The sequence below is a fragment of the Sphaerodactylus townsendi genome, linkage group LG04 (assembly GCF_021028975.2).
Source record: "Sphaerodactylus townsendi isolate TG3544 linkage group LG04, MPM_Stown_v2.3, whole genome shotgun sequence".
NCBI lineage: Eukaryota > Metazoa > Chordata > Lepidosauria > Squamata > Sphaerodactylidae > Sphaerodactylus > Sphaerodactylus townsendi.
Genome location: NC_059428.1, coordinates 3,137,919 through 3,165,700, shown reverse-complemented (window position 1 = coordinate 3,165,700; position 27,782 = coordinate 3,137,919). Strand labels below are relative to the sequence as shown.

General features: G+C 49.1%; 2 protein-coding genes and 1 long non-coding RNA gene across 5 annotated transcripts; 2 read left to right on the top strand and 1 right to left on the bottom strand.

Moving 5' to 3' along the window:
• Positions 1–1,043: 1,043 nt before the first annotated feature.
• On the bottom strand, positions 1,044–2,986 carry LOC125431926 (cytochrome c oxidase assembly factor 4 homolog, mitochondrial). 3 transcript variants are annotated; one of them, XM_048495156.1, is made up of 2 exons: positions 2,856–2,986; positions 1,044–1,538 (listed from the first exon to the last, which is right to left on the bottom strand). In XM_048495156.1, the coding sequence occupies exon 2, from the start codon at positions 1,526–1,528 to the stop codon at positions 1,265–1,267; it is 264 nt and encodes an 87-aa protein (XP_048351113.1). In that variant the 5' UTR covers positions 1,529–1,538; positions 2,856–2,986; the 3' UTR covers positions 1,044–1,264. The 3 variants fall into 3 exon arrangements, with proteins under 3 accessions (XP_048351113.1, XP_048351114.1, XP_048351115.1); XM_048495157.1 differs by having other exon boundaries at positions 2,848–2,952; XM_048495158.1 differs by lacking the exon at positions 2,856–2,986 and adding an exon at positions 2,746–2,855.
• On the top strand, positions 2,922–27,782 carry PAAF1 (proteasomal ATPase associated factor 1). The gene is made up of 12 exons (XM_048495155.1): positions 2,922–3,060; positions 5,185–5,225; positions 7,023–7,126; positions 8,664–8,753; positions 10,983–11,081; positions 12,849–12,999; positions 15,606–15,800; positions 16,362–16,453; positions 23,858–23,973; positions 24,777–24,859; positions 25,151–25,233; positions 27,295–27,782. The coding sequence occupies exons 1-12, from the start codon at positions 3,008–3,010 to the stop codon at positions 27,370–27,372; spliced, it is 1,185 nt and encodes a 394-aa protein (XP_048351112.1). The 5' UTR covers positions 2,922–3,007; the 3' UTR covers positions 27,373–27,782.
• LOC125431927 lies at positions 3,067–3,903 on the top strand. Its single transcript, XR_007244363.1, has 3 exons — positions 3,067–3,250; positions 3,451–3,610; positions 3,864–3,903. It is a non-coding gene; the product is annotated as an uncharacterized LOC125431927 (long non-coding RNA).

The window sequence follows — 27,782 nt, the reverse complement described above, 5'->3', positions numbered from 1 at the left end:
GTGGCAACTGGAACTGAACACAGGACTCCAAGTGCGGTCGCACCACGGCTTTATTTCAAACCAAGTCCTTTCCCACCACCCACTTCCTGACCTATTAACTGGAGATGCTGAGAACCGAACCTGGGATCTTTTGCATACCAAGCAGACTCTATACCACTGAGCTAAAGCCCCTCCCCAAATGCTGGAATGTGCCAAACGTTTTGAAGAAAAAAGACATGAGGATACCAAGTCTGCACTTAATTTTGAAACAATAATTCGTGGGGACTTCGTATCCTTATATAAAGCAGTGGTGCGACCGCACTTGGAGTCCTGTGTCCAGTTCTGATCGCCGCATCTCAAAAAGGATATTGAGGAGATAGAAAAAGTGCAGAGAAGGGCAACAAGGATGATTGAGGGACTGGAGCACCTTCCTTATGAGGAGAGGCTGCAGCGTTTGGGACTCTTCAGTTTGGAGAGGAGACGGCTGAGGGGGGATATGATTGAAGTCTATAAAATTATGCATGGGGTAGAAAATGATGACAGAGAGAAATTTTTCTCTCTTTCTCACAATACTAGAACCAGGGGGCATTCATTGAAAATGCTGGGGGGAAGAAATAGAACTAATAAAAAGAAACACTTCTTCACGCAACGTGTGATTGGTGTTTGGAATATGCTGCCACAGGAGGTGGTGATGGCCACTCACCTGGATTGCTTTAAAAGGGGCTTGGACAGATTTATGGAGGAGAAGTCGATCTCTGGCTACCAATCTTGATCCTCTTTGATCTGAGATTGCAAATGCCTTGACCAGGTGATTGGGAGCAGCAGCAGCAGCAGCAGCAGCAGGCCATTGCTTTCACATCCTGCATGTGAGCTCCCAAAGGCACCTGGTGGGCCACTGCGAGTAGCAGAGAGCTGGACTAAATGGACTCTGGTCTGATCCAGCTGGCTTGTTCTTATGTTCTTAGGCAGGGATGCCGGGGCCAGAACTTGGGACCTTCTGTATGCCAAGCTGGTGCTCTACCACTGAGTTGCAAGAACATGCCAAAAGTTTTAAACAAAAAAGACAAGGGGAGAAAATGTAATTTATTCTTCCGGTTTTAAAAGCAAGAACTTGGTGCCCTGAGTACATCACCACGGCCACTGGTTCCTCCACAGGCCACGGGGAGAGTAGACTCCTCCTCGGAAACAGGCCAGGCCCCTAGAAGGCCACGGATGCCTGCTTTGGATTGATTTTGGCTCGAGCCACGGAAGGTGGCAGCCTTTTGATGCTCAAAAGCTTTCACCATCAGCTTCGAGGCCTGAAAAAACCTTGCGCAGCCTCCACTTCCGCCCGCTTCATCTGATGGCCCCACTCATACATGCAGTCCTTGAAGCTCTGCACCTGCGGCTGGCATTTGCGCCAGTCCTGGTGCTCGGCCATGCACTCCTGCACGGCGTAGTGGAAAGCCGCGCAGCCGGTGCGGGAGATCATTTGGTCGAGGGGGTCCTCTTCCTCCTCTGGACTGGGGTTCCGGCTCCAGTTGTGACCGGAGGGGCGGGCACTGGACATCTTCCGGGATCTGAAAGAAGGGATAAAAACTAGCCATGTGGAGCCTGAGAAATATTTGTAACTGTATTTGGAAGAGGAGGAGTTTGGGTTTATACCCCGCTTTTCTCAAAGCCACTTACAATCACCTTTGATTTCTCTCCCCACAACAGACTCCTTGTGTGGTAGGTGGGGTGGAGAGCGTTTGGAGAGAACTACGACTGGCCCAGAGATCCCCAGAGAGTGGTGTAGTGGTTAAGAACAGGTGCACTCTAATCTGGAGAACCGGGTTTGATTCCCTGCTCTGCCACTTGAGCTGTGGAGGCTTATCTGGTGAACCAGATTAGCTTGTGCACTGCAACATGTGCCAGCTGGGTGACCTTGGGCTAGTCAGTTCTTCGGAATTCTCTCAACCCCACCCAGCTCACAGGGTGTTTGTTGTGGGGTGGGGGAGGGAAAGGAGATTGTAAGCCGCTTTGAGTCTCCTTGAAAGAGAGAGAGGAAGCCCTTTGGGGATGGGGCGGTATAAAAGTCCAAACAATAAATAAACAAACAAATAAATAAATATAAATCCAAACTATTCTTCTTCTCCGCACAACAGACCCCTTGTGTGTAGGCAGGGTAGAGAGAACTATGACAGGTTCTTATTAACCTGGATAGCTTTTAAAAGGGCTTGGACAGATTTATGGAGGAGAAGTCAATCTCTGGCTACCAATCTTGATCCTCCTTGATCTGCGATTGCAAATGCCTTAGCAGACCAAGTGCTTGGGAGCAGCAGCCGCAGAAGGCCATTGCTTTCACCTCCTGCAGGTGAGCTCCCAAAGGCACCTGGTGGGCCACTGCGAGTAGCAGAGTGCTGGACTAGATGGACTCTGGTCTGATCCAGCAGGCTAATTCTTATGTTCTAGGTTCAAACAACTCTGACAGGAGAGAACTATGACAGATTCAAAGTCCCCCAGCAGGCTTCATGTGTTGGAGCAAGGAAACCCATGCAGCTCATCAGATTAAGTCTGCCGCTCATGTAGAGGAGTGAGGTATCAAACCCAGTCCTTCAGATCGGAGCCCACTGCTCTTAACCACTACCCCACACTGGCAGTCTATAAATATCTACACAGACTATACATAAGCATATAGAATAGCTGCTCCAACAGAAGGGCTGCTTGTGGTTCACTGTCGACGGCGCTGAGAAGTAAGCATCCCCCTCTTATTTTACCCTCCCGGTCGCCCATCCCAATCCTCACCGCGACCGCTCCTGCTTAGCTTCCCAGCCGCGCCGGACGCCCCGCCCACCGCGTCACGCAGGCAAAACAAGCCCCGCCCCCCGAGCCGTCCCCGCCCCTCCCCTGCCCACCTGGGCCCGCGACTCCCCCCGCTCCGACGGGCCCTGCAGGGCTGGCCGGGCGAGGCAGGCGGCGGCCGGAGGGCTTCCCTGGCGGGGGGGTGGGGGCTGCCGGTTCCTGAGCAGCCGAAGAAGCGGGAGGCGGCTTCCGGGGAGGAGCCAAGATGGCGACGGAAGCGGTGGTGCGAATCCAGAGCGACTGGGACCAGGTGTTGAGGTGGGGGGCAGGCCACGCCCACTCGGGCCTCTGGGAACGCCCCCTTAGTTGCCCCTGCGGACCCCCCCCCCCATAGATACCTGTGCCCCCCAAAATAGGTGTCGGTGCCTTCTTCCTCCCGCCTTGAGAGATTTCAGCCTTCCTCAGTTTCCCCAAAGAGGGACTCCCCCCCCCCCTCCCTGGTGTTCAGGTATTGACCTGAAGTCCCTCCCCTCTTGTGGGGGTCACCTGCAATTTCAGGGTTGGGGGCCAGGATCTAAGCAGGCAGAGAGGCCATCTTCCAGGTTGGTAAAACCGAGGCCACTCTGCACCAGGTGCATAAAGTCTGTCAAACCTGTGAATGCTGTTATGCTATAATAGCTTCAATGCTCTTTTGTGTTTGTTTTCCAGGTAGCAGTAAACGGCTTGACTACTCAGAAGACTGTGCCTCCATGTACTTAAATAATATTTACGGGAAATAAAAACCCTCTTTGGTTGTATATTATTGTCAACAGGACTGTCATAGATCAGAGAGAAAGAAGCCTCTTACAAACGCCGGGCTCTACAATAGGTACAGAAAAATCTTCATCAGCGTGAAGTGAAATAATATAGGTCAGTGATGGCGAACCTTTTCGAGACCGAGGGCCCAAACGGCAACCCAAAACCCGTTTATTTATCGCAAAGTGCCAACCCGGCAATTTAACCTGAATACTGAGGTTTTAGTTTAGAAAAAACGGTTGGCGCCGAGGTGTGCGTTACTCGGGAGTAAGCTTGGTGGTAGTCGGTGACTTTGCTTTGAAGCAACCGTGCAACTCTTCCAACAGGTGAATCACGACCCTAGCAGGGTTTACTCAGAATCAAGCCCCGTTTCCAGCAACCGAGCTTACGCTCAGGTAAAGGATCACGCTTTAGTTCTTTGCATGAAAATCAGTGGGGTTTAACAGCGCTTAACAGGGTTACCTACACTGCTTCCCCAAAACTAGGTCTTAGGTTTCATGCTAATAATTGAGCCCAGCGACCCAGGCCAGCCTAGATTTGCTCGTGCCCACAGAGAGGGCTCTGAGTGCCACCTCTGGCACCCGTGCCATAGGTTCGCCACCACTGATATAGGTCATAATATGACCCTTATTTATCTCACTTTATGCTTATTGAGATGTTTATTTAAGTACCTTGAGATACAGTCTTCTGAGTTGCCAAATTGTTTATTGGTATTTGGAAAAGAAGAACGGAAGAGTTTTTTTAAGCTGTTGTAGCATAAACGTATTGAAAAGTTTTGATAGATCTTTACGCATTTGGTGCCGAGTGGCTTTGGTTTTACCTTTAGTGCGCCTACCCCAATAGTATTATGGCCACCTCCAGATTTCCCAGAATTACAATCGATGTTCAGACGACAGAGATCGCTTCCCCTGGAAGAAAATGGCTGCACTGGAGAGCTAGCTGCCTCCATGCTGAGCTCTTTCTGCTCACCAATATGCGCCCCCCCCCCCCCGCAAGCTCTGCCAAGAATTTCTCAACCTGGGATTGACAACATGAGCAACTTTCCACTGGAAAGACAAATCAAGCAGTGAGAATTGCACGTGTATGAAGTCAGAGTAAGAAAGAGGGAGAAGGAAAGTATGTAGTCAACATTTCACTCTGGGCCCTACGTCTGAAGCAAGCCAAAATCTAGGAATGCCAACCTCCAGGTGGGACCTGCGGATCCTCCAGAGTTCTCCCAGAATTACCGCTGATCTCCAGACTACAGAAATCAGTTTCCCCGAAGGAAATGGCAGCTTCCCAGAGTGGAATTTATAATACCATATCCCCAACTCAGGTTCCTTTCTTCCAGATTTCCAAGAATGTCCCACGCCACAGTTGGCAGCCCTTTCCCCTACACATCCCACCCTTCAGTCTTCCCAATTCACTGGTTTCCCGGACCATTGCGATTGTTTTGAGAGAAAAATGGGTGCTGCTGACCTTTCGTTCCATAAGATAATGGCGGACGTTATGCTGTGTGCTTAATTTGCTTTCCGTAGTCTGGTTCAGGATGTCATAAAGCAGGCAAAAATGTAGACTGACCTACCATTCAGTGGGACCATGTCAATGTCTCCTTCTGTCACCCCCTTTAATACTAACTGGTACTTATTTATTTGTTTGTCTTTGTAGGAAGAACGAGGGGGAAGCCTGGCTGAGCTGCAGGAGCCCAGGTGAGCACAAAACCCCAGGTCCTTCTGGGTACCAAGGCTCCATACTAGCACCTTTTAATGAAACCCCTTTCTTCATACTGTTTCTGTGTAAGAAGACACAATAATACCATTCAAGCTGTGCTCAGAGATGGGATCCAGCAGGTTCTCACCAGTTCCCAAAAGTGGGTTACTAATTATTTGTGTGTGCCGAGAGCGGGTTACTAATTGGGTCTGCTTTTCCATTAGAAATTCCATTAGGTCCAAAAATCATAAAGTCCTCTTGTTTCCTATGTGGCTGGTTAGTGAAGGTAGAAAATGGGATAATTCTCCCCGTTGGGCTGTTTTAAAAACATGTTTTAGAAATATGGTCAAGTTCCTTGTTTAAGGAAAGTCTCCTTCTTTTGATTTCTAGAAACAAAATTAAGTATTTGAAAGCATTAAGTATTTGACAGGCAGTCAATTAGAGGAGAAGTAGTTGTTTCTGTTGGCAGTAGATGATAGGACTTGCTAGAATGAGTTTAAATGATGGACAGAAAGATACCAGCTGGAAATTAGGAACTTTTTTTTTTACAGTAAGAGTTTTTTACAGAAACAGAGAAATTATTAATGCCCCGCCCTGGAATGCCTGGCCACGCCCCCGCTGTGCGCCAGTGCCTTAAGCCCCATTAGGCATGAGCGCCACTGTTTGAATCGCACCACCATGGGAACCTGTTACTAAAATTTTTGGATCCCACCACTGGCTGTGCTTCTGGCTCCAGATCCTGGGTGGAAGCCGAGTAAGGCCTGCTCCATCCCCAGGAATACCGCCTGCCATGCTGGCCAAGTGACCTGTGCTGACGGGACTGGGACATGGCAGCCCTTTGTGGGGTCAGGCACTGTGGAGCTGCATGTCTCCTAGGTGCCCTCTGCCAGTGCTTTTGCGCCAGCGTGGTGGGCACTCACGCTGGGGCAAGGCTGCGCCAGCTCCAGAAATGAGTTTGCCCCCCCCGCCTTGAATCCGTCTCTTAAAAAGTTTTAATAAAAGTTATATGCGAAGAAAAACAAAACATGTAGCATTAAGTGTTCTGCCTGACCCCCCCCCCCCCTGGTTATCTTTCCGCAGCCTTAAAAGTCCCTGCTCCTTTGTTTGTAATTTAGCAAGCGAATCTTCTCTTATCATGGGAGTTTGAAAAGAGAAACCTCTGTAAATTAGGTTGCTCTTATGGCTCCAGAGGATGCGAACGAAAGGACAGGAACCCAGTTTTGTTTCCTGGACATTTGTTGTGTTTTTCTTTCTGTTCATCTTTTTGAATCTACTTCCGAGTGTTTCCTCAATTCTTATTTCTCAAGGTCATGACTTTCAGCTTTGAAAGCTGTTGTAGAAGCTGGACTATGGCGATCTTAAGCAAGCTTCCCACTCTCTCCGTCTGTAGCATTGGCCTACCTCACAGGGCTGTTGTAAAGGTCATTGTGTATGAAGCCCCTTTTGATTACTATTGAAAAGTACATCTCCCTCCAAGGAAATTAGTAAAAAGTTAAAGATTGATATGATCTGAAGAGAAACTTGTTTGTTTTTAAACTAGTTACTGGGTTTTGAGTTTTTCCCCTTTTTTCTTTTTTTGGAAATAACTTTTTTTAAAACAAAAAGATTGGAAAATATATAGAGAACTAAGTGGAAATGGTGCTTCTCATCTGCACAAATAGGAATGATGAACTCTTAGGATTCACTAAAGTTGTAACACTGCAAATGAAATTTTAGACTAAACTTTATAGAAACTGAATAATGATCACAGCTTTGGTAGAGTAATAAACTTGTTTTCTGCTCTTTTTGTCCCCCAGGAAAATCTACTTTGTACGGGACTCTGACTTGTCAGGGGGTTGGCTCAGATGGAATTCCTGAAATCACGGCCTCTGAAGGGTTTATTGTAAAAGAAATAACAAAGGTATTGTCTCTTCTCAGTCTTTCTGGTTGAAGGGTAGACCGAGGTAGCAGAGAGAGAAAAGCAGCTGGTAGTAAAGTCATCCTAACCCTTCAGGTATTGATTTATGAACTCAACTTTGGAATATAGTCTCATTCATAGAGGAAGAATTTGGATTGCTCTCCTATAAGGAGACTCAGGGTGGCTTATAAACACCTTTCCCTTCCTCTTCCCATAGCAGACACCTTGTGAGGTAAGAGGGACTGAGAGAGTTCTGAGAGAACTGAGACTGGTCCACAGTCACCCTGCAGGCTTCATGTGTAGGAGCAGGAATTAAATTCACTTCACCAGATAAGAGTCTGCTGCTCATGTGGAAGAGTGGGGAGTCAAACCTGGTTCTCCAGATTAGAGTACACCGCTCCTAACCCACTACGCTATGCTATTCTTGCTGCATTTTTGTCCACACCCCTCACTTTGTGGCATCTGGGACTCTTCTGTAGGTTTAAATATTGTCATTTTGACTGTTTGGGGATCCTCAAAGCAAGTTACTGCCTTTTAAAATCTTGGGGATTTTTTCTTTTAACAACTTTTCTTTCTTACAGATCAAGGAGTCTCTGGCCCTTTCCGCACGGGCCATTTACAGCGCCCTAGGGACGGCAAAAACGCCGTCCCTATGGAGCTTTTCGCATGGGGGGTACAGCTGCATCGCAGCCGCGCCGCCCTTGCTCTTCCCCAGTGGCGTGAAGCCGCTGTTTTTCTGGAAAGAGCGGCTTCCAGCCGCTGCCGTGCGAACAGCAGCGGCTGGAAGGCACCCCCCCCCCTTTCCCAATCGACGTACCTTCCCTGCAACCTTCTGGCGTGTCGCCCAGGCCAGGGGACACGCCCCCCCTGCCCTGTGACTCCAGAGCTGTCGCGCAGGGCAGGGGGGCGTGTCCCTTGGCCTCGACGAAGCGCTGGAAGGTCGCAGGGAAGGTACGTCGATCGGGCAACGGCACAGCGCTGCGCTGTCTTCTCTGCCCCTACCGGGACCGTTCGTGTGAACGGTCCCGGAGGTGGGTGGGTGTTGGCGTTGTATACACCGACGCACCCCCCATCATGGCCGTGCGGAAACAGCCTATCTTTCCTTTTCTCAGTGTGCTTTGTTTGACCAAAGGTCTTGAGCCATAAAACTGATACAGTGCAGTAAAGCAGATCACTTAAAACCCAAACAATAGAATTATCTACAACATAATATACAAGGTTGAAGATATATATTACATATGATAAAAAGCCACAAACTAGAACCCATCTTTATAGCGTTTTAAGGAGATCATTGTTTCTGTGTATACTTTATTGTAAGCAGGATCCAACTTATGTACTTTCTGTACTGCTTCATGTGTCGATATTTACCCTGTACTTTAGTTCTTTCTGGAAGTTCTAGAGTTCTACAATCCAAATGTGTTAGATTGTTAAATGTCCCATTTTTTTGCTTGCATTAACTTGGTGTAATCCACCGTGAGTCTCTGCCATTTGCTGTCTGATCAGTTGTAACATTCCTTCTCTTTTTTCTCACCTGCCACAGAAAAGTCTGCTTGTCTCTTGCCCTCGTGAAAATGCCTCCACCAGATTTCGGGCCCCCTACACAGCCTTTTGTCGAATCCACCAGAAAAGCGTAAGTCGTTTTGGAACTGCGGGTTTTAAACGAAGGGGCTTCAGAGGCAGGAGTTCCTTTGACAAGTCCGTAATGACTTTGTTCAAGCGACGCTGAAATATGATGATCCAGCGTAACTAATCCGAAAAGACCTGATTCTGAATTCACTTTTGATGTCCTCATTTTCGGAGTAAACACTCTCCACTAAACCTTTACTTCAGAAGATATCCCCCAATCTTGGCACTCACTACTCCTGCCACACGTCACAGAGTTCCCATGATATTGTATAAAATCTTAGTAACAGTCTGTCAGTATTATCTCTTACCGCACTAATCCAAACCCTACAGCACACAACAACTGTACCGCAAAAAATCCAAACTTCACATACACGCTACAGGGGTCAGTGCTATCAGTCACAGACCAGGAAAGGGATTTGGGCATCTTAGTTGATAGTTCCATGGGAATGTCAACTCAATGCATGGTAGCTGTGAAAAAGGCAAACTCTATGCTGGGGATCATTAGGAAAGGAATTGATAATAAAACTGCAAAGATTGTCATGCCCTTATATAAAGCAGTGGTGTGACCGCATTTGGAGTACTGTGTCCAGTTCTGGTCGCCGCATCTCAAAAAGGATATCGAGGAGATAGATAAAGTGCAGAGAAGGGCAACAAGGATGATTGAGGGACTGGAGCACCTTCCTTATGAGGAGAGGCTGCAGCGTTTGGGACTCTTTATTTTGGAGAGGAGACGTCTGAGGGGGGATATGATTGAAGTCTATAAAATGATGCATGGGGTAGAAAATGTTGACAGAGAGAAATTTTTCTCTCTTTCTCACAATACTAGAACCAGGGGGCATTCATTGAAAATGCTGGGGGGAAGAATTATGACTAATAAAAGGAAACACTTCTTCACACAACATGTGATTGGTGTTTGGAATATGCTGCCACAGGAGGTGGTGATGGCCACTCACCTGGATTGCTTTAAAAGGGGCTTGGACAGATTTATGGAGGAGAAGTCGATCTCTGGCTACCAATCTTGATCCTCTTTGATCTGAGATTGCAGATGCCTTAGCAGACCAGGTGATTGGGAGCAGCAGCAGCAGCAGCAGCAGCAGGCCATTGCTTTCACACCCTGCATGTGAGCTCCCAAAGGCACCTGGTGGGCCACTGCGAGTAGCAGAGAGCTGGACTAGATGGACTCTGGTCTGATCCAGCTGGCTTGTTCTTATGTTCTAACTGACTGTCAGGGCTGTTGGACAGTGGAATGCACTGCCTCGGAGAGTGGTGGAGTCTCCTTCCTTGAAAGTTTTTAAAGAGAGGCTGGATGATCATATGTCGGGAGTGCTTTGATTGTGTGTTCCTGCATGGCAGGGGGTTGGACTTGATGGCCTTTGGAGTCTCTTCCAATTCTATGATCCCAACTGCCCTGAAACGTTATTGTCCCCCAAAGCAATCATAACATCTCCAAACACCATTCCCAGTGATCATGCTTGTTCTTATAACAGAGTTCAAATGCACCTTACAAGAAAGGTTAACTTGAAATACAACTCCTACATACTTAAATTGCTCCATTTGCTCTGCAGGCTGACCTGGTACTGCCCACTTTATATCTGCTTTACTACAGAGAAGGACCTTATTACTAATAATTAGGCCCTTTTTTGGTGCAATATGGGGCTATAAGTGGAATGTAAACAAAATGAAGTTGTTTATTATACCATGTTTTATTGTATTTAACTATTTCATTGTTGTTTTAAATGTATTCTATTTTTAAGTGATTGCACGCTGCCCTGAGCCCTGTGGGGAATGGGCGGGATACAAATATAAAATAGCCAGACAGACAACCCGCTGCCCGTCTGCCTGCCCGCCCTGTGGAGAATTGGACGGGATAAAAATGTAAAACAGACAAATGGATGGACAGACAAAGACAGACAGATAGAAAGATAGATAGATTTGATATTAGATAGCCATGTTGCACTCATGTGGGGCTGTACATTGAGGTTTCCTCTCTCATGGGTGCTGTGTGGTTTCTGGGCTGTATGGTCGTGTTCTAGCAGCATTCTCTCCTGACGTTTCGCCTGCATCTGTGGCTGGCATCTTCAGAGGATCCTCTGAAGATGCCAGCCACAGATGCAGGCGAAACGTCAGGAGAGAATGCTGCTAGAACACGGCCATACAGCCCGGAAACCACACAGCACCCAAGTGATTCCAGCCGTGAAAGCCTTCGACAATACATTTCCTCTCTCAATTTCAGGTCACCTGTCTTGACATTTCCAGCGGTGGTGGGCTTGGAGTATCAACCAGCTCTGACGGGACTATGAAAATCTGGCAGGCTGCTAATGGAGAAATCCGAGTAAGAACCAGATCCTTTCGAGTGGGGCCTTGAATTTGCGTTCAGCAAAGCAGCAGCTGCAAGGCTGACGTTCGGAGCCAGTATCTTCACCTTCTGATTGAACTCATCCGTGTTCCTTTGTGGCATGCCCAATGGTGCCCATTTCTGCTCTCATGCTTGGCACAGGCCTCCCTTGCCCTTGGCCTAGGCTAGAGTTCCCTATCATGGTGCCCACGGGCACTGTTCCTGCTACATGCCGAATATTGCCGAATATTCTTAAAGGAAAGCAGGGCCAAGTGGGGTTTCTGATGGGCCACTGGATACTTAATTGGCTGTGTAGGCTTTTAAGAAGTTGCATCAGCGGTGGCTGCCAACACACCATACGGATCTTTGCTGTATTATGGAAGATAAGCTCTGTATGTGTGCAACATGTTCAAGTCATCCTGTTAAACAGAGTGTCTGCCTGAAATGCCGAAGAGCTGCTATTCAAGCTATGTATAACCTCACGCCATGACGTTTTGTGGTTGGCTCCTCCCCTTGAAGGAATCCTTTTGTGGTTGGCTCCTCCCCTTGTGACAGCCATTTTGTGGTTGGCTCCCTTCCTTGCTGCAGCGTTTGATGGATACACCCACCATGCAGTGTCAGAATTCCAGAGGTGCCCACAGGCTCAAAGGGTTTGAGGATCCTGGCCATAGGCATTTTCAGTGTGATCTTTGTTGCTGGAACCTCCCTGGTTGTTTCTGTTACAAAGCTTAAGAGACGAAGGCCCCTTCCGTACATGCAGAATAATGGACTTTCAATCCACTTTCAGTGCACTTTGAAGCTGGATTTTACTTTGCGCAATAGCAAAATCTACTTTCAAACAATTGAGAAAGTGGATTAAATGTGTATTATTCTGCATGTGCGGAAGGAACCCAAGATATGCCAGTCCCTGTTGCTATGAAGAAAGTCCAGCCATGGGTTTTTGAGTTGCCAAATATTTTCTCTCGGACTGTAATTCCCTGGTCCACCGTCTACTCTCTGACACCCATTCCAACCCCTGGTTTTCCATAATTGAAGAAAAAATGGCCTCTATTGGACTGTCAGTGGATTCACTTTGCCCTTTGTCCTATTCAGAAGCTTATAGAAAATTAAAAGGTCAACTATTGGATAGAGAATTCTCTACCCTAATCACCGCAGCCAAGAAAACGTGCTCCCCCCTGTACTTTTCTCTCCCATTTGAACGGGGCCACTTGGCACTCTACCTGTATTGCTTAATAAACCCTGCTCAAAGGAGAGCCACAATGCTCGCCAGGTTTAATGTTATGCCTTCTGCCTTGTTACATGGCAGATTTAATAAGCAAGAAAAGGCTAAAAGATTGTGCCCATGTAACGATGGCTCAGTTGAATCTCTGGCCCACCAATTACTACACTGTCTCAGATTCAAGGAAATCAGATCCAAGTATGTGAATCTTACTCCTTTACATTTACCCCATCTCCCCAATTTAATTAGATTACACTACTTGTTGGACAATCCTGATCCTTCTCTCTGTATGATAGTGGCAGACTTTGTCCTGGAAATTACTAAACGCCAGTAGATTTCCTTCGACCTAACATTTATTTCCTGTATTGTATATGCTTTTTAATCCGTTTTTTATTATTGTTGTACTGTTGTCTATGCCAATAAAGGCTTGCTATTAAAAAAAGAGTTACCAAATAAGTAGACATAGGTCACTATTTAATGCTTCATAAAGGATGATGTGAATCTCCTGGCAAAGGCCCTAACGCCAAATTTAATTGCCTTTCCAGAGACGATTGGAAGGCCACGTGTACGACGTGAACTGCTGCAAGTTTTTCCCTTCCGGCATTGTGGTCCTAAGCGGCGGAATGGATGCCCAGCTGAAAATCTGGTCAGCGGAAAACGGCAGCTGCGTTGCAACCTTTCAAGGTCACAAAGCAGGTACTGAGAACGGGAAGTAATAAAGCATTTCAAGTCTACTATCTGGCTGTTGCCTTCAGCACAGAAGGATTTAGATCAGTGATGGCGAACCTTTTTGAGACCGAGTGCCCAAATTGCAACCCCAAACCCACTTATTTATCGCAAAGTGCCAACACGGCAATTTAACCTGAATGCTGAGGTTTTAGTTTAGAAAAAATGGTTGGCTCCGAGGCTTTGCTTTGAAGCAACCGTGCAACTCCTCCAATGGGTGAATTACGACCCTAGGCGGGTTTACTCAGAAGCAAGCCCCATTGACAGCAACCAAGCTTACTCCCAGGTGAAGGATTGTGCTTTAGTTCTTCGCATGAAAATCAGTGGGGTTTAACAGCGCTTAACAGGGTTACCTACTCTGCTTCCCCAAAACTAGATCTTAGGTTTAATGCTGATAAGCATAAGCATTTAAGCATTTTTATTGTCATTGTGCACGCACAACGAAATTTACAATCGCACAACAAAATAATCGATCCCAGCGGCCCAGGCCAGCCTAGATGTGTGGGGAAGGGGGGCGACTCTGTTTGCGTGTGCCCACAGAGAGGGCTCTGAGTGCCACCTCTGGCACCTGTGCCATAGGTTCGCCACCACTGATTTAGATGGTTTATGGTGGTTCTTTATTTCTTTAAAAGTTATTACTGTATTTTTATCCTGCCCTTCCCGACTGTGCCGCCGAGGGGGGTGAGGATATGGCTCAACGGAAGAGCCTAAATTTTGCATGCAGAAATTGCCAGGTTCAGCCGCCAGCCTCTCCAGTGAAAAGGACCAGATAAGAAGTGACATGAGACACCTCAACTTGAGAGCATCTGGCAGGAGACAATTCTGATCTCAATGGACCAACAGTCTGCCTCAATATAAGGCAGCTTCATGGGTTCACGTCCACATTTGGGAGGAGCTGCGGCTCAGTTATAGAGCGTCAGCTTGGTATGGAGAATGTCACAGGTTTGATCCCCAGCACCTCCTGTTAAAAGGACCGAGCAGGAGGTGATGGGAAGACTTCAACCTGCGGAAAGTCTCAGGTGTCTAGCACCTACTTGAAACCAGAGCATGGCTGAATACATTCAAGTATTGGATCAAACTATGTTTTAACTCTGATGAGCGCAGTTTAACATTTATTGTGCGCCCAGTCCTATTTGCCTCCAAATGGTATCAATTTCTTGAATCAAAAATCTACTCTCTAGGTTTAATAATTGAAGATCTCTGTATGCTGTCACCCAGAGAGATTCTGCAAACCTTAAAAAGCAGACTTCTAGAACAGGAATACCATATCTTGTTGGGGCAAGCAAATAAATCATGCTCACCCTTTTCTGTTGGATTAGTACCAGAACAGGGGCACATAGCCAAATATCTTGAACTTTTAACTGAACCCCAACAGAGATGGATTATTACCAGGGCCAAATGCAATACTTTCCCATCGGCCATTGCAAAGGGTCGCTACCTATCTATCCCTCTCCAGGATTGGGTCTGTCCACACTGTAAAAACCAAGTGGAGACTCTTACTCACATTATACTTGACTGTCCGAGATATGTGGGTATTAGGAATTTCTCTCCTGGGCGGGTCTTAGACAAATCTGAAAGAGACTCTGACAGCTCTGTTGTGGAGCTTTTCTTAAATAATAGAGGCCGTGCTCTTGAAAAAAGTAGCAAAATTTCTTTTACAAGTAACAGAACTTTCTAAGTAATGTCCAGTGCTAGATACAGTTTATCTGTCTGTGTTTTGAATGTACGTTTGATTTGTGCCTCAGAAATGTCTGTAACACTCTGGAGCCTATTTTAATATGCCTAATAAAGGTTGTTGTGTGTTGTTGTTAGCACCTGCGTTCCAGCTTCAAATCTGTACTTGTGAAGTACAGTGTGATACAGCATCCTGGGTCTTGGAACAGCCGCTCAAAAACAAGGGATCTGGTACCTCCACATATGACCAGATGTCATTGACTCTCTCAGTCTTTTTGGAAATAAATATGACAGCAGAGGCGAAAAATGATCAGGCTGGCCTTGACGAGGGGCAGGGCCTTTTCAGCCCTGGCCCCTACCTGGTGGAACAGGCTCCCTAGGGAGACCAGGGCCCTGCGGGACTTACAGAGTTTCTGCAGGGCCTGCAAGACGGACATGTTCCGCCAGGCGTTTGGCCAGCCTGGTTAAAAATACATCTACCATGTCATCTGGCCTCCCGTGGGCACAAGAGGAGGGGAGGGGGGTAGCCAGATGCCATCCACATTTTTAAATGGGTTCTGTTTTTATGTAATTGGTATTTAAATTATGTTTTAATGTATGTTTTAACCTGGTTGTGAACCGCCCTGAGCCCTTGGGGAGGGCAGTATATAAAATTAATAATAATAATAATTTAAAAAGTGAAGACATAACTCTATGATCCGTTTTACACTTTAGCAAAATATTATTATGGCTCTTTTAAAAGTGTGAGTCTTATTTAAGTCAAGTTCTAACCACTTGGATCGCTTTTGTAAACTTGGCGCATCCTTTTGTGTTGCCGGTTTCCCCGGCAATTAGAATAGTTACCAGACTCTCATGGCGAGATTCGTTTTCTTCTCACGAACGGTTCCTTTCCTCCGCTGCAGGAATCCTGGACTTGGCCATTGTGGATCGAGGAAGGAACGTGGTCTCCAGCAGCCGGGACGGCACTGCCCGCCTCTGGGATTGTGGGAGATCCGCTTGCCTGGGGATCGTGGCAGACTGCGGCTCCCCCATCAACGGGATTGCCTTGGGGGACTCAGACAACACCGTAAATCTGGGATCTCTGGAAACAATGCCTAGTAAGTAACATCAGCCAAGTGTCTCCCTCGCTCCATAAGGGTGACATTTCAGGTCTGTTGTCCGCAGGATTAGGATTAAAATGGAATAGGAGAGACGGAATACGAGGGACGGCACCTCAGCGGCTGGCTTCCCCAAAAGCCCGGCAGAACAACTCTGACTTGCAGGCCCTGCGGAACTGTTCTAGGTCCCGCAGGGCCCTGATGGTAGGGGGGAGGTTGTTCCACCAGGTAGGGGCCAGGGCACTGAAGGCCCTGGCCCAGATGGAGGCCAGCCGGATCATGGAGGGGCCCGGGACCACCAGCAAGTTAGCTTCTGCCGAACGCAGAGGCCGAGCAAAGACATATGGGGACTTAGCAGACATGGTTCTCCCCGGTTCCATTTTATTGTCACAACTACCCTGTGGGATAAGTTAAGACAAGAAGAAGCAACTGGGCCATGTCCATCCTGTGAGTTTGCTAGCTAAATGGGGATTCGAACCCGAATCTCTCAGATCCTCAACTGACGCTCTGGCCTGCAAGGGGAACAGCTGCTGACGTTGGCCGTTCTTCTCTCCAAAACAGGTGAACGGGAAGTGGGAACGGAGGGGAAGCTGCTGCTGCTGGCGCGGGAAGACAAGAAGTTTCAGGGGATCGGGCTGCAAACTCGGCAGCCGGTAAGTCATCTCTTTTTTTGGGCCAGCGTGGTGTAGTGGTTAAAGCAGGTGGATTCTAATCTGGAGAACCGGGTTTGATTCCTCACTTCTCCACCTGAGTGGCAAAGGCTTACCTGGTGAACCAGGTGTGTTTCCACACTCCTACATTCCTGCTGGGTGACCTTAGGCCAGTCACAGTTCTCTCCAAACTCTCTCAGCCCCACCTGCCTCACAAGGCGTCTGTAAAGGATTCAATGGTGTTGATGGTGAAGTAACCTTGAGTGCATTCCACAGCCCGGGCGATGGGCCAGATGCATCGGCGGAGACTTTATCTTTGCGCGGGAGATGAAGCCTCTGTTCCCATGGGAAGCAGGAAGGGGGGATGGGGTGACTGGTATTATAACCTGTGCTTCTGGCGGGAAGTGTCATTCCTGCCACTGCGTGTACTTGAGCTTTCTAAGATGTCTTAATAAATGGACTTTTACCCCCAAAGCCTTTTATTTCTGCTTCTATGGAATTCCTTACATTGTGGCAGGAAACCTAATTCATCTATATTCCTGTGCAGTGGACCTCTTGTCTTGCGATGGAGAGGTTGAATTTTACTGCGGAAGGTGCGGTAGCCCCCAAAGAGGGCTCCGACCTTTCCCTTCTGGATCTGGAGGAACCAGCAGGAGAACGGGCCTCGCTGGTGGCTCTTTCCCGTCCTCGTATCAGCACGAGTCTTCCTTTACTCCGTTGGAACGAGGGACGTGACGACGACCATGGGGACTTACATGAGTCGTTTGGGGCGCTGTCCATGGATCGAGCGCCTGTGGATCGGATCTCTACCCGTTCTCGTGTGGATTACAAACCTCAGATGCAACCTGTCATGGAGGAGACGGGCTTGACCACCTTTCATGCGGCAACCCAGGAGTCCATTGAACGATTCCTGGACTCGTATTTTGGTGATGCTCCCAAAGAACCACCGTGGCACAGCACTGGGGCCCGTCCAAAGGACACCGGGACTAAACCGGGAATTGGGAGGGGTATCCGTACTGCTTCCCAATCGGACCCCCCTAATCCCGGGCCAGCAACCGCACCGGAGGTGCCTCGGGGAGCCACCGGTGGCTACGGCGGCTACGGTGCCTCCGATGCCTCGCTTCCAGACGACGAAGAGTCCGAGGAAAGCTTGCCTTCCCAGCCGGACCGGTTTCCTCTCCCATCGAGAGAGGACTGGGATGAGGAAGTGGGACGACTGCGAGATGCCCAAGCGGCATGGAACCGTGAACGCCAGCTATGGGAGGAGGAACGGGCACAGTTGCAGCAAGAGCGCGAAAACCTGCAGAGGGACCGGGAACAGCAACGCAAAGAAGTCCAGCTCGAGTTGGACCGTGCCAAAGACGCGCTCCAACGACAATATGCCCAGAATCGGTCAGTCCATGATAAAGTCCTGGAACATTCCAGACTGGATTTACAACGACAACGCGAAAGCGTTCAGGCTCTGCGCACGCAAAGTGAGCTCACTGAAGCCCTTAAACGGGACGAACTGGCTAAATTGGAACGAGAAAAAGCTGCTTTGCATGCGCACCAGGATGCATTGGCTCGCAAGGAGAGGGATCTGGCTGCGCTGGAGAGGGAACTAAGGAGGCAGCAGACCGGGAGGACCCAAGTTGGAGTCTATGCTGTTACTGATCATGCCGGTGCCAGGGGGGCCACGTACCTGGGTCCTGCCACCCAAACGCCAGCGGCACCGCCAGCGCCCCCGATTCCGGCTCCCCCCGTACAACAGCTGCCTGCCCAACCTGCTCAACCCGTGCAACCACCTCCCCAGCAGGCGCCAAGAGCCGTCGAACGGGGCTACTATCGGCCTCCGATACCAGCCCGTTTTGATGGGACCGCTTCCAAACTTCCCTACTTCATCTTGCAACTCAATGCCCACTTGGAAGACTATGATGATCTATACCGGTCTGAACGCGAAAAAATACGGGACATCGGCTCAGTCCTGGATGGGGCAGCAGCCGACTGGTTCGTGACTGTTTTGGATTTGCAGGATGAGGACTCTCGTACAGTGCCCGCATTCCTCCAAGCTTTAAGAGCGCGCTTTCAAGATCCAGGCGCTGAGAATGAAGCCATCCGCACCATCAAAACCATCCAGCAGGGCAACCGCCCGTTTGCAGAATTTGTCCGTGAATTTCGTGCGGCGGCTGCTCGACTTCCTCCTGAGTGGCCTGAGCGCATGAAATGCGAATACTTCTCGGATGCTGTGGACAGCAAACTACGTGAAACGGTGTTTTTAATTCGGGTTCCTCGTACCATTGCAGATTGGATCCAGTTGGGGTCTCAAGTGGCGTCTCGTTTGGAATACGCTCGTCAAGGAGGCCGCCCACGCCCTAAAACCACTACTGTGTCCACCAAATCAAGCCCAGCCGCTCCTACCGAAACCACCTCTGAACGCCGTCGCCGACTTGGGTTGTGCCTTTACTGCGGAGGGCCAGGTCATCTAGCCGCCAACTGTCCCAAGAAGCAAAAACCAACCGCTCCAGCTCCGCGCACTCCGTCGGCCAAACCACCACGCAGGTCAGGGCCGCCTCCCACTGGCTCGTCTAAAGCGGTGACCGAAGGCGACCCAGAGGAGGGGGAAGCAGCTGTTTGTCTTTCTTCAGCCCCCATGGACATGGGCCCGACTCCTGACGCGGTGAGTGAAGGCAGCGCTCCCATTACTGTTCAAGCATTTCTGGCCAACCCCGCTAAACACACTCGCATTATAGCCTCGGCCCTTGTGGATTCCGGCTGCTCCCACTGCTTAATGCGGCCCCAGGTGGCAGAGGAGCTCGGTTTAGACCGAATTCCCCTGGCTAAGCCCATACCATTCACCCAAATGGACGGCAGCCCCCTCGGAAACGAAGGTCCGGCCCAGTACAAAACACAGCCGGTTCTCCTCCGTTGCGCCGACCATTGGGAGAAAATTAGTTTCATTTTGGCGCCAGTGGCCAAACACTCCATAGTTTTGGGCATGCCTTGGTTATTGTTACATGAACCAAAATTCATTTGGAAGGAGAGGATCCTAGAATTCACTGACCCTCCCTGTGGTGAACACATGAACTGGGAAGAAAACCCAACGTTTCCTGACACACACCCCTCTCTGGCTTCCTCAGTGATTGCTCCCGATTCTATTGGCATCCCACCTGCATATCAGGATCTAGCCAGAGTTTTTCAGGAGCAGGAATGCGATCAGTTGCCCCCCCACAGAGACACTGACTGTAAAATTGTCATACAACCAGGGGCACAACTACCCAAGGGTAGAATCTACCGCATGAGTCCCAATGAGGAGAAGGAACTTCGTGCCTTCTTAGATAAGAACCTTGCTCGCGGTTTCATACGACGGGCTACCAAACACACACACGCTGCTCCCGTTTTGTTTGTCAAAAAGAAAGATGGGTCTTTACGGCTTTGCACAGATTATCGAGGTCTCAATGCGGTCTCCCTGTCCAATAAATATCCTTTGCCCTTGATCAAGGACCTTTTAGATGCACTCGGCAAAGGACGCATTTTTACCAAATTGGACTTGAGAGAAGCTTACTACAGAGTCAGAATTGCTGAAGGATATGAACACCTGACTGCGTTTAACACAAAGTTTGGACAGTTTGAATATTTAATAATGCCATTCGGGTTAAGTGGGGCCCCCGGAGCTTTCATGGCCCTTATCAACGAAGTTCTCCATGATTTACTGTACAAGGGAGTGGTTGTATACTTAGATGACGTTTTAATTTACTCGCAAACTATAGAAGAGCATGAAATATTGGTTCGAGAAGTATTGAAACGCTTGCTTGACAACTCTCTCTTTGCCAAACTCTCCAAATGCTGCTTTCATCAGACCTCCATTGACTATTTGGGTTACCGGATCTCGCCCGAGGGCTTAACAATGGATCCTGCTAAAATTGAAGCAGTCCTCCAATGGCCTGCCCCCACCAACCGCAAAGAACTCCAGTCGTTTCTTGGTTTTGCTAATTTCTATCGTGATTTTATACCCCAATTTGCTGAACTGACTCTCCCCCTCACAGACCTCTTACGCACTAAGGGTAAAGATCCACTGTCCGCCAAGCCCGGGGCCCCCCTTTTTTGGTCTGAGAAATGTCAAACAGCCTTTCAACTGTTAAAATCTGCGTTTACCACCGAACCGATCCTAAAGCACCCTGACCCGGATCTCCCGTTTGTGGTTCACGTGGACGCCTCGGACAAAGCGCTTGGGGCAGCCCTGTTACAGAAAAATAAAGATGGTAGACTGGTTCCGTGTGCTTATTTGTCAAAAAAATTCTCTGGTGCCGAACTCAACTGGACTGTGGGAGACAAGGAGACTGCGGCCATCAAAGCAGCACTCTCCACTTGGCGCCACTGGCTGGAGGGGGCTAAGCACCCCTTCCAAGTTTGGTCGGATCATAAAAACCTGGCAGCTCTTTCCACCCCCCTCAAGATGTCCGCTAAACAACTTCGTTGGGCCGATTTCTTTTCTCGTTTCTCTTTTACAGTCCATTTTTTCCCTGGGAAAACCAACAAACTGGCTGACGCGCTCTCGCGCCTACCCGGGGAGGGGGGTGGAGCTGCCCTACGAGACATTCCACGCACTGTTCTTACCCCCTCCCAGTTGGGGTTGGCTGTCACCCGTTCTCAAACGTCCACTTCTCCTCCACCCCCCGTTCCCAGTCTCGTCTCTCCTTTCCTGCGGGAATTGGAGGAGGCGGGGCTGCGTGAGCCTCCAGCAGCCGAGGGAGACTCCCAATTGCGTTTGGAGAATGGAGTTTGGCGGAGGGGGGAATGTTGGTATGTGCCTCCCCCCCTCCGCAAGCGAGTTCTTGAAGCTTGCCACGATGCCCGTTCAGCTGGACATTTTGGCTTTTTGAAAACTCTGCACTTAGCCCGCCGGCAGTTCTGGTGGCGCGCAATGCGCAAAGACATTGAGGCATACATTAAAGGCTGCTTGGTTTGTGCAGAAGCCAAAACCATCCCGGGAAAGCCCCATGGACTATTGAAGCCTCTCCCGGTAGCTTCCCGCCCTTGGGAAGTCATCTCCATGGATTTCATTACAGATTTGCCCGAAAGTCATGGCAATACGGTTTTATGGGTGGTGGTAGACTTATTCTCTAAGCAAGCCCATTTTATTCCATGTGCTTCCATCCCCTCCGCTCCTAAGTTGGCACGGCTGTTTATTCAACATGTTTACCGTCTCCATTCCGCCCCCGTTAAGGTGGTCTCCGACCGCGGCCCCCAATTCATCTCAAAGTTCTGGAAGGCGTTTTTAGGGTTGTTGGGGGCCGCCCCGGCCGTCGCCGCCCCCTACCACGTTCAAAGTGACGGCGAGACGGAGAGAACGAACAGAACCCTAGAGCAGTATTTACGTTGTTACACCAACTACCACCAAGACAATTGGTGCGAGCTTATTCCGTTTGCGGAGTACGCCTATAACAATGCGGTTCATAGTAGTACAAAGAAAACCCCCTTTGAAATTGTGTCTGGTCGCTCCTTCCCGCCGTTGCCACAACTGCCCGCAGCTGCTTTGGACCCCCCAGAATTTCAACAATGGATTTCATCCCTAGCCGAGGGATGGAAGTTGGTCCAGACCGCCTTACAACAAGCCAAGGACTCCCAAAAACTGCAAGCGGATAAACACCGCTCGGATTTCCCTTTGCGTGTGGGCTCCTGGGTGTATTTATCTACAAAAAATCTCAGAGACGTGCATAGATATTCCAAACTTGGCAAGAGATTTGTGGGACCTTTTCAGATTACTAAAGTGATTAATGATGTCACTGCCCGCTTAGATTTGCCTACAGCGTCTGTTGTAGGGAGAAGAAGGGAAAGGAGATTGTAAACTGCTTTGAGACTCCTTACATTGAGCAAAGCGGGGTATAAATCCAAACTCTTCTTCTGGTTATTGTGGGTTTTCTGGGCTGCGTGGCCGTGGTCTGGTAGATCTTGTTCCTAATGTTTCGCATGCATCTGTGGCTGGCATCTTCAGAGGTGTATCACAGTGAGAATTCTGTTGCACACTGTGTCTGAGTGAGAAGGGAAAGTTTAGTGGGGTACATATTGTCCACGCCCCAGGGTGGGGAACCAATCAGTAAGTGTTTGGGTGGAACTTGCTATGCAAAGGTGTGGTTGAGTGGATTGTATTGCCGGGGGCGGGGGGGTGGGGGTTCAGTCCATTTATTCGCATTTGCATTCCCTGCAGAAGCAACAGTATTAGGGAATGCAAATCCTGTGTCTGGGTGGAGTCCATTGTCCATGAACCTAGCATGCCTTTGGCCTTTGATTCTGGGGTTTTGAAGAAGAAGAAGGGGGGGAGGGGGAGGAGAGGGGGGGAGGGGTTTTTTCGATTTATATCCCCCCTTTCAATCTCCTTGCCCTTCCCCCCTCACAACAAACACCCTGTGAGGTAGGTGGGGCTGAGAGAGCTCCGAGAAGCTGTGACTAGCCCAAGGTCACCCAGCTGGCATGCGTGGGAGTGTACAGGCTAATCTGAATTCCCCAGATAAGCCTCCACAGCTCAGGCGGCAGAGCTGGGAATCAAACCCGGTTCCTCCAGATTAGATACACGAGCTCTTAACCTCCTACGCCACTGCTGCTTTAAGTACCGGAAAGCCCACAACTAGTGACATAAATAATTTTTTCCAGTGGGATTTTTCTGGGCAGCCAGGGTTTTTCATTTTGTATGTGTGTTTTGTGCTGCCTCACCTGGAATACTGTGTACAGTTCTGGGCAGCGTAGTTCAAGAACGATATTGACAAGCTGGAACGGGTCCAGAGGAGGGCAACCAAAATGTTCAAAGGTCTGGAATCCATGCCCTACGAGGAGAGATTCAGGGAGCTGGGGATGTTTAGTCTGGAGAAGAGAAGGTTAAGAGGTGACAGGATAGCCACGTTTAAATATTTGAAGGGATGTTGTATTGGTGAGGGAGCAAGCTTGTTTTCTGCTTCTCCAGAGACTAGGGCCAGGAGTTATCTATCTGTCTGTCTGTCTGTCTGTCTGTCTGCCTGCCTGCCTGCCTGCCTGCCTGCCTGCCTGCCTGCCTGCCTGCCTGCCTGCCTATTAAATTTATAGGCCGCCTCATCCCCGAAGGGCTCGAGGCGGCTCACAACACGGCTGTTTCCAACAGCAGATTAATACAACATAAAAGTTGACCCATTAAAACTCAGCAGCAATGGATTCAAGGTGCAGGAAAAGAGATTCCACTAAACATTAGGAAGAACTTTCTGACCGTCAGGGCTGTTCGACAGTGGCATTCATTGTCTCGGAGAGTAGTGGAGTCTCCTTCTTTGGAGGTTTTTTTAACAGAGATCATATGTCGGGAGTGCTTTGATGATGGCAGGGGGTTGGACTGGATGACCCTTGTGGTCTCTTCCAACTCTATGATTCTATGATAAGAAATCACAGCCCCCTTTCTTTCCTTTGCAGGTCTTCCTCTTCATTGGCTCCGATGCATTCAATTGCTGTACATTCCTCTCTAGCGTCTACCTCCTGGCAGGGGCTCAGGACGGGAACATATATCAGCTGGACATCAGAAATACCAAGTGAGTGGGCCTCAAGGCTTGTTTGGCAGTATCACCTTGTCACTTTGGTCTGATCTGTGTCTGTTTGAGAACTGAAGTAATTCAGGGGAGAGGGAGAGAGACTTATATGGTATCAGAGGTTCTGTCGATCCCTCTGCAGTAATCAGACTCTTGTGCAGAAATCGGTTTATTGGACAGGAGCCCTGCGAACAAATACCAGCCATCTTTTGCTGGAACTGAGTTCCAATACAGCATTTGTTGGTCAGTGTGCCTTCCCAGTGGTGGGATCCAAAATTTTTAGTAACAGGTTCCCATGGTGGTGGGATTCAAACTGTGGCATAGCGCCAATGGGGCTGGGCGGGGCACGATGGGCGTGGCCGGGCATTCTGGGGGCGGGCCATTCCTGGGGCGGGGCTGTGGCAAGGATGCAGCCGCTGCGCCGGTCCTTGGATAGGAAACGAATGCACGCAGGCGCAGGCTGCCACGCACGCCGGTGCACCTCCTGCTAGACTGCTTCCAGTTCTGGCTGGGCTAAGCTGCTGAGAGGAGGGGCGCACCAAGGTAAAAAATCACGTGGCAAAATCACCAATTAGTAACCCCCTCTCGGCACACACAAATAATTAGTAACGTACTCTCAGGAACCTGTGAGAACCTGCTGGATCCCACCTCTGTCCCTTCCCCAAACATTCTTGCAGCCCCCTCCCTTGAGATCCCTGCAGAGTGAAATCACTGACAGCGCTTCCAAGTGGAGAGGAGTCTCGAAGGCCAAATCAAAGACAAAGCAGGTGTGGCTAAAACTGGATGCGTTTCGTTTTTCTCTGTAGGGCTCCTGTTCGGGTCATTCAAAGATCTGGGGCCCCAGTGCTTTCCCTGCTGCCGTACAAAGATGGATTTATTGCCAGCCAAGGTAGCACTCCTTTTTATCTTCACTCCTTGCAGTTTAAAAGCAATTAAGTTTTTTAAAGATACCTCCACTGTGGATTTTCTATTAGTATGAAGAAGACTCTGTTAGGACCCCGGGGGAGACAGTGAATTTGGGGTGCTTAAGCCAGATTCTTTTAAGGATATAGTGGGCTTTGGGTATTCGGCTTCTGTGGATCTCGGGATGTTTGGTGGGCAAAATGTAAGGCTTTGGACACAAACCACAGAAGAATCTTAACGTTTTTAAACTGCGGCCTTTCCCTGTGCCTGTTTCCAGGTGACGGAACCTGTTTCATTATACAGCAAGATCTCGACCACATCATAGAGTTCACTGGTGCAGACTGTGACCCTGTTTACAAGGTACAGTGCAGTTTTAAAAAGCAGTTATCTTCGCTCGAGAAAAGTACTTTTGAACAAGAACAAAAGGGGGAAAAACGATGCTCAGCTCTAAAAGGATGAATGGAAGAAGAAGAAGAGTTGGATTTATATCCCCCCTTTCTCTCCTGTAAGGAGACTCAAAGGGGCTTACAATCTCCTTTTCCTTCCCCCCTCCCCCCCTCCGCCACAACAAACACCCTGTGAGGTGGGTGGGGCTGAGAGAGCTCTGTAGAGCTGTGACTAGCCCAAAGCCACTCAGCTGGCATGTGTTGCACAAGCTAATCTGGTTCACCAGATAAGCCTCCACAGCTCAAGTGGCAGAGAGGGGAATCAAACCTGGTTGTCCAGATTAGAATGCACCTGCTCTTAACCACTATGCCACTGCTGCTCCCTAGAGTATTCTTTAGTCTAATCACTATGAGGGTTAGGGAAGCCACGGGGCCTTATTATTATTATTTATTATTATTTATTCAATTTGGTATACCGCCCCATCCCTGGAGGGCTCTGGGCAGTGTACAACATCAACATAAAATACAATAACAAGGGGGTGAGTAAATAACAACCAATAAATACCTAACATTAAGAACTCAGCCCCATAAACTCTAAATTATTAATTTAATTTAAAACAGCGATTGCTACATGAAATTGGCGTCCCGCAAAACCCTTACTTAAAAATCCTCCTAACGAGGGAAGAGGGAGGGGCATGGTGGGTCCCAAAGATGTAAAGGGACCCTCACAGGAGAACAGAGGGGGCACAATTCAGCGACTGGTCTTTCCAAAGGCCCGGTGGAACAACTCAGTCTTACAGGCCCTGCGGAAATCGCCAAGATCCCGCAGGGCCCGGACAGCTGGAGGGAGAGTGTACACATCCCCAGCAGCTTCAGAGTTGGAAATTATGTCAGACTACCGGCAGTGTCAATAGGATGGCTGGCCACACAGAATCTCCAAGGGATTACCACAGCTTGGCATCAATTCCACCCCCTTCAGTTTCTCCTGCTGGCCCAAAACGCAAGAGCCTTCCTCTGGGCGATTATCTGGCCAAAGAGGAGAGCCAGCACAGTGTCGTGGTTAAGAATGGTGGACTCTGATCTGGACAACGGGGTTTGATTCCCCACTCCAATAACTGAGCCCATCTCCCACCTGGTGAACAGCCATTTGCTTCCCCGACCTCCACAGGAAACCTGTTGGGTGATCGTGAGCCCCACAGAGCCCTGTCAGCATTCCCAGCCCCTTCCTGGTCCTCTGCACCCCACCCCATGCCCATTGTGGGGAGAGGAAGGGAAGGAGTTCGTCAGCTGCTTTGAGACCTTTCAGGGTTGAGAAAAACAGGGTGCATCTTCTTGACAAGAGGGGGGAAGGGCAAGGAGATTGTCAGCCCCTTTGAGTCTCCTACAGGAGAGAAAGGGGGGATATAAATCCAAACTCTTCTTCTTCTTCAAACTCTTCTACTTGCCGAATTTTATCACAGTGACGCAAAGTGGCTGTAGAACCCACACTCCTCATGTGCAACCCAGAGAAAAGCAGAATAGTGCCCTGTTACATAAGCCCGTTTTAGGTGGGAATCAGTAGCAGAACAAGATTGAAGTCCAGTACCATGTTGGAAACCAGTGAGATTTCCAGAGGGTGAGCTGTCTAAATTCAAAGCTAAGATACCCCAATGAAGGGAGCCAGCGAGGTGTAGTGGTTAAGAGCAGGTGCACTCTAATCTGGAGAACCGGGTTTGATTCCTCTCTCTGCCACTTGAGCTGTGGAGGCTTATCTGGTGAACCAGATTAGCTTGTGCACTCCACACATGCCAGCTGAGTGACTTTGGGCTAGTCACAGCTCTACAGAGCTCTCTCAGCCCCACCCACCTCACAGGGTGTTTGTTGGGGGGGAGGCGGGAAGGAAAAGGAGATTGTCAGCCCCTTTGAGTCTCCTACGGGAGTGGGGGGGGGGGGGGGGAAATAAATCCGAACTCTTTTTCTCTTCTTCTTTCTCCCCCATCGGAAATGGAGGCAGCTTGACTCTTTCCTGATACCTCTTTTGCTACGATCTTTCTAGGTGGCTACCTGGGAGAAGCAGATCTACACCTGTTGCCGGGATGGTTTGGTGAGGAGGTACCATCTTTCGGACCTCTAACTGGATCGGAGCCGCCAGTCCTGGACCGCAAACATCGGATGATGAACGCAGGATATAGTTCGGGGACTGCACGAAAAAACGCTTTTTGTGAGAAGAGACGCCAGTGCCACGTATCCAGCTCCTTGCGCAGTAATGTGAACAGAACGCACAGGTGTGTGCGAGGCCCAGCAGCCACGTCAAGAGAAAAATCCTCGGCTAACTACCTGGGAAGGAGACCTGAATAACAAAAACGGGTTTGGAAGTTTGCGCCAATCTGTTGTCCGTGTGCAGCTCAGCAAGAGGGTTGGCACTTAAGGTCCCTTTTTAGAATCGGCAAAAGTTTGCTTGCTTATCCATCTTGCGACCTTGTCTGTTCCTAGAGGTGGAAAGTTGAAGCCAGCAATCCTCAATAAAGGGATGCTTTTAGTAAA

Coding starts and splice junctions, on each gene's coding strand:
- LOC125431926 (XM_048495156.1), bottom strand. CDS start 1,528: ATGTCCAGTGCCCGCCCCTCCGGTCACAACTGGAGCCGGAACCCCAGT.
- PAAF1 (XM_048495155.1), top strand. CDS start 3,008: ATGGCGACGGAAGCGGTGGTGCGAATCCAGAGCGACTGGGACCAGGTG. Junction 15,801..16,361: donor ATCTCTGGAAACAATGCCTA/GTAAGTAACATC, acceptor TCTCCAAAACAG/GTGAACGGGAAGTGGGAACG. Junction 16,454..23,857: donor GGCTGCAAACTCGGCAGCCG/GTAAGTCATCTC, acceptor TTTCCTTTGCAG/GTCTTCCTCTTCATTGGCTC.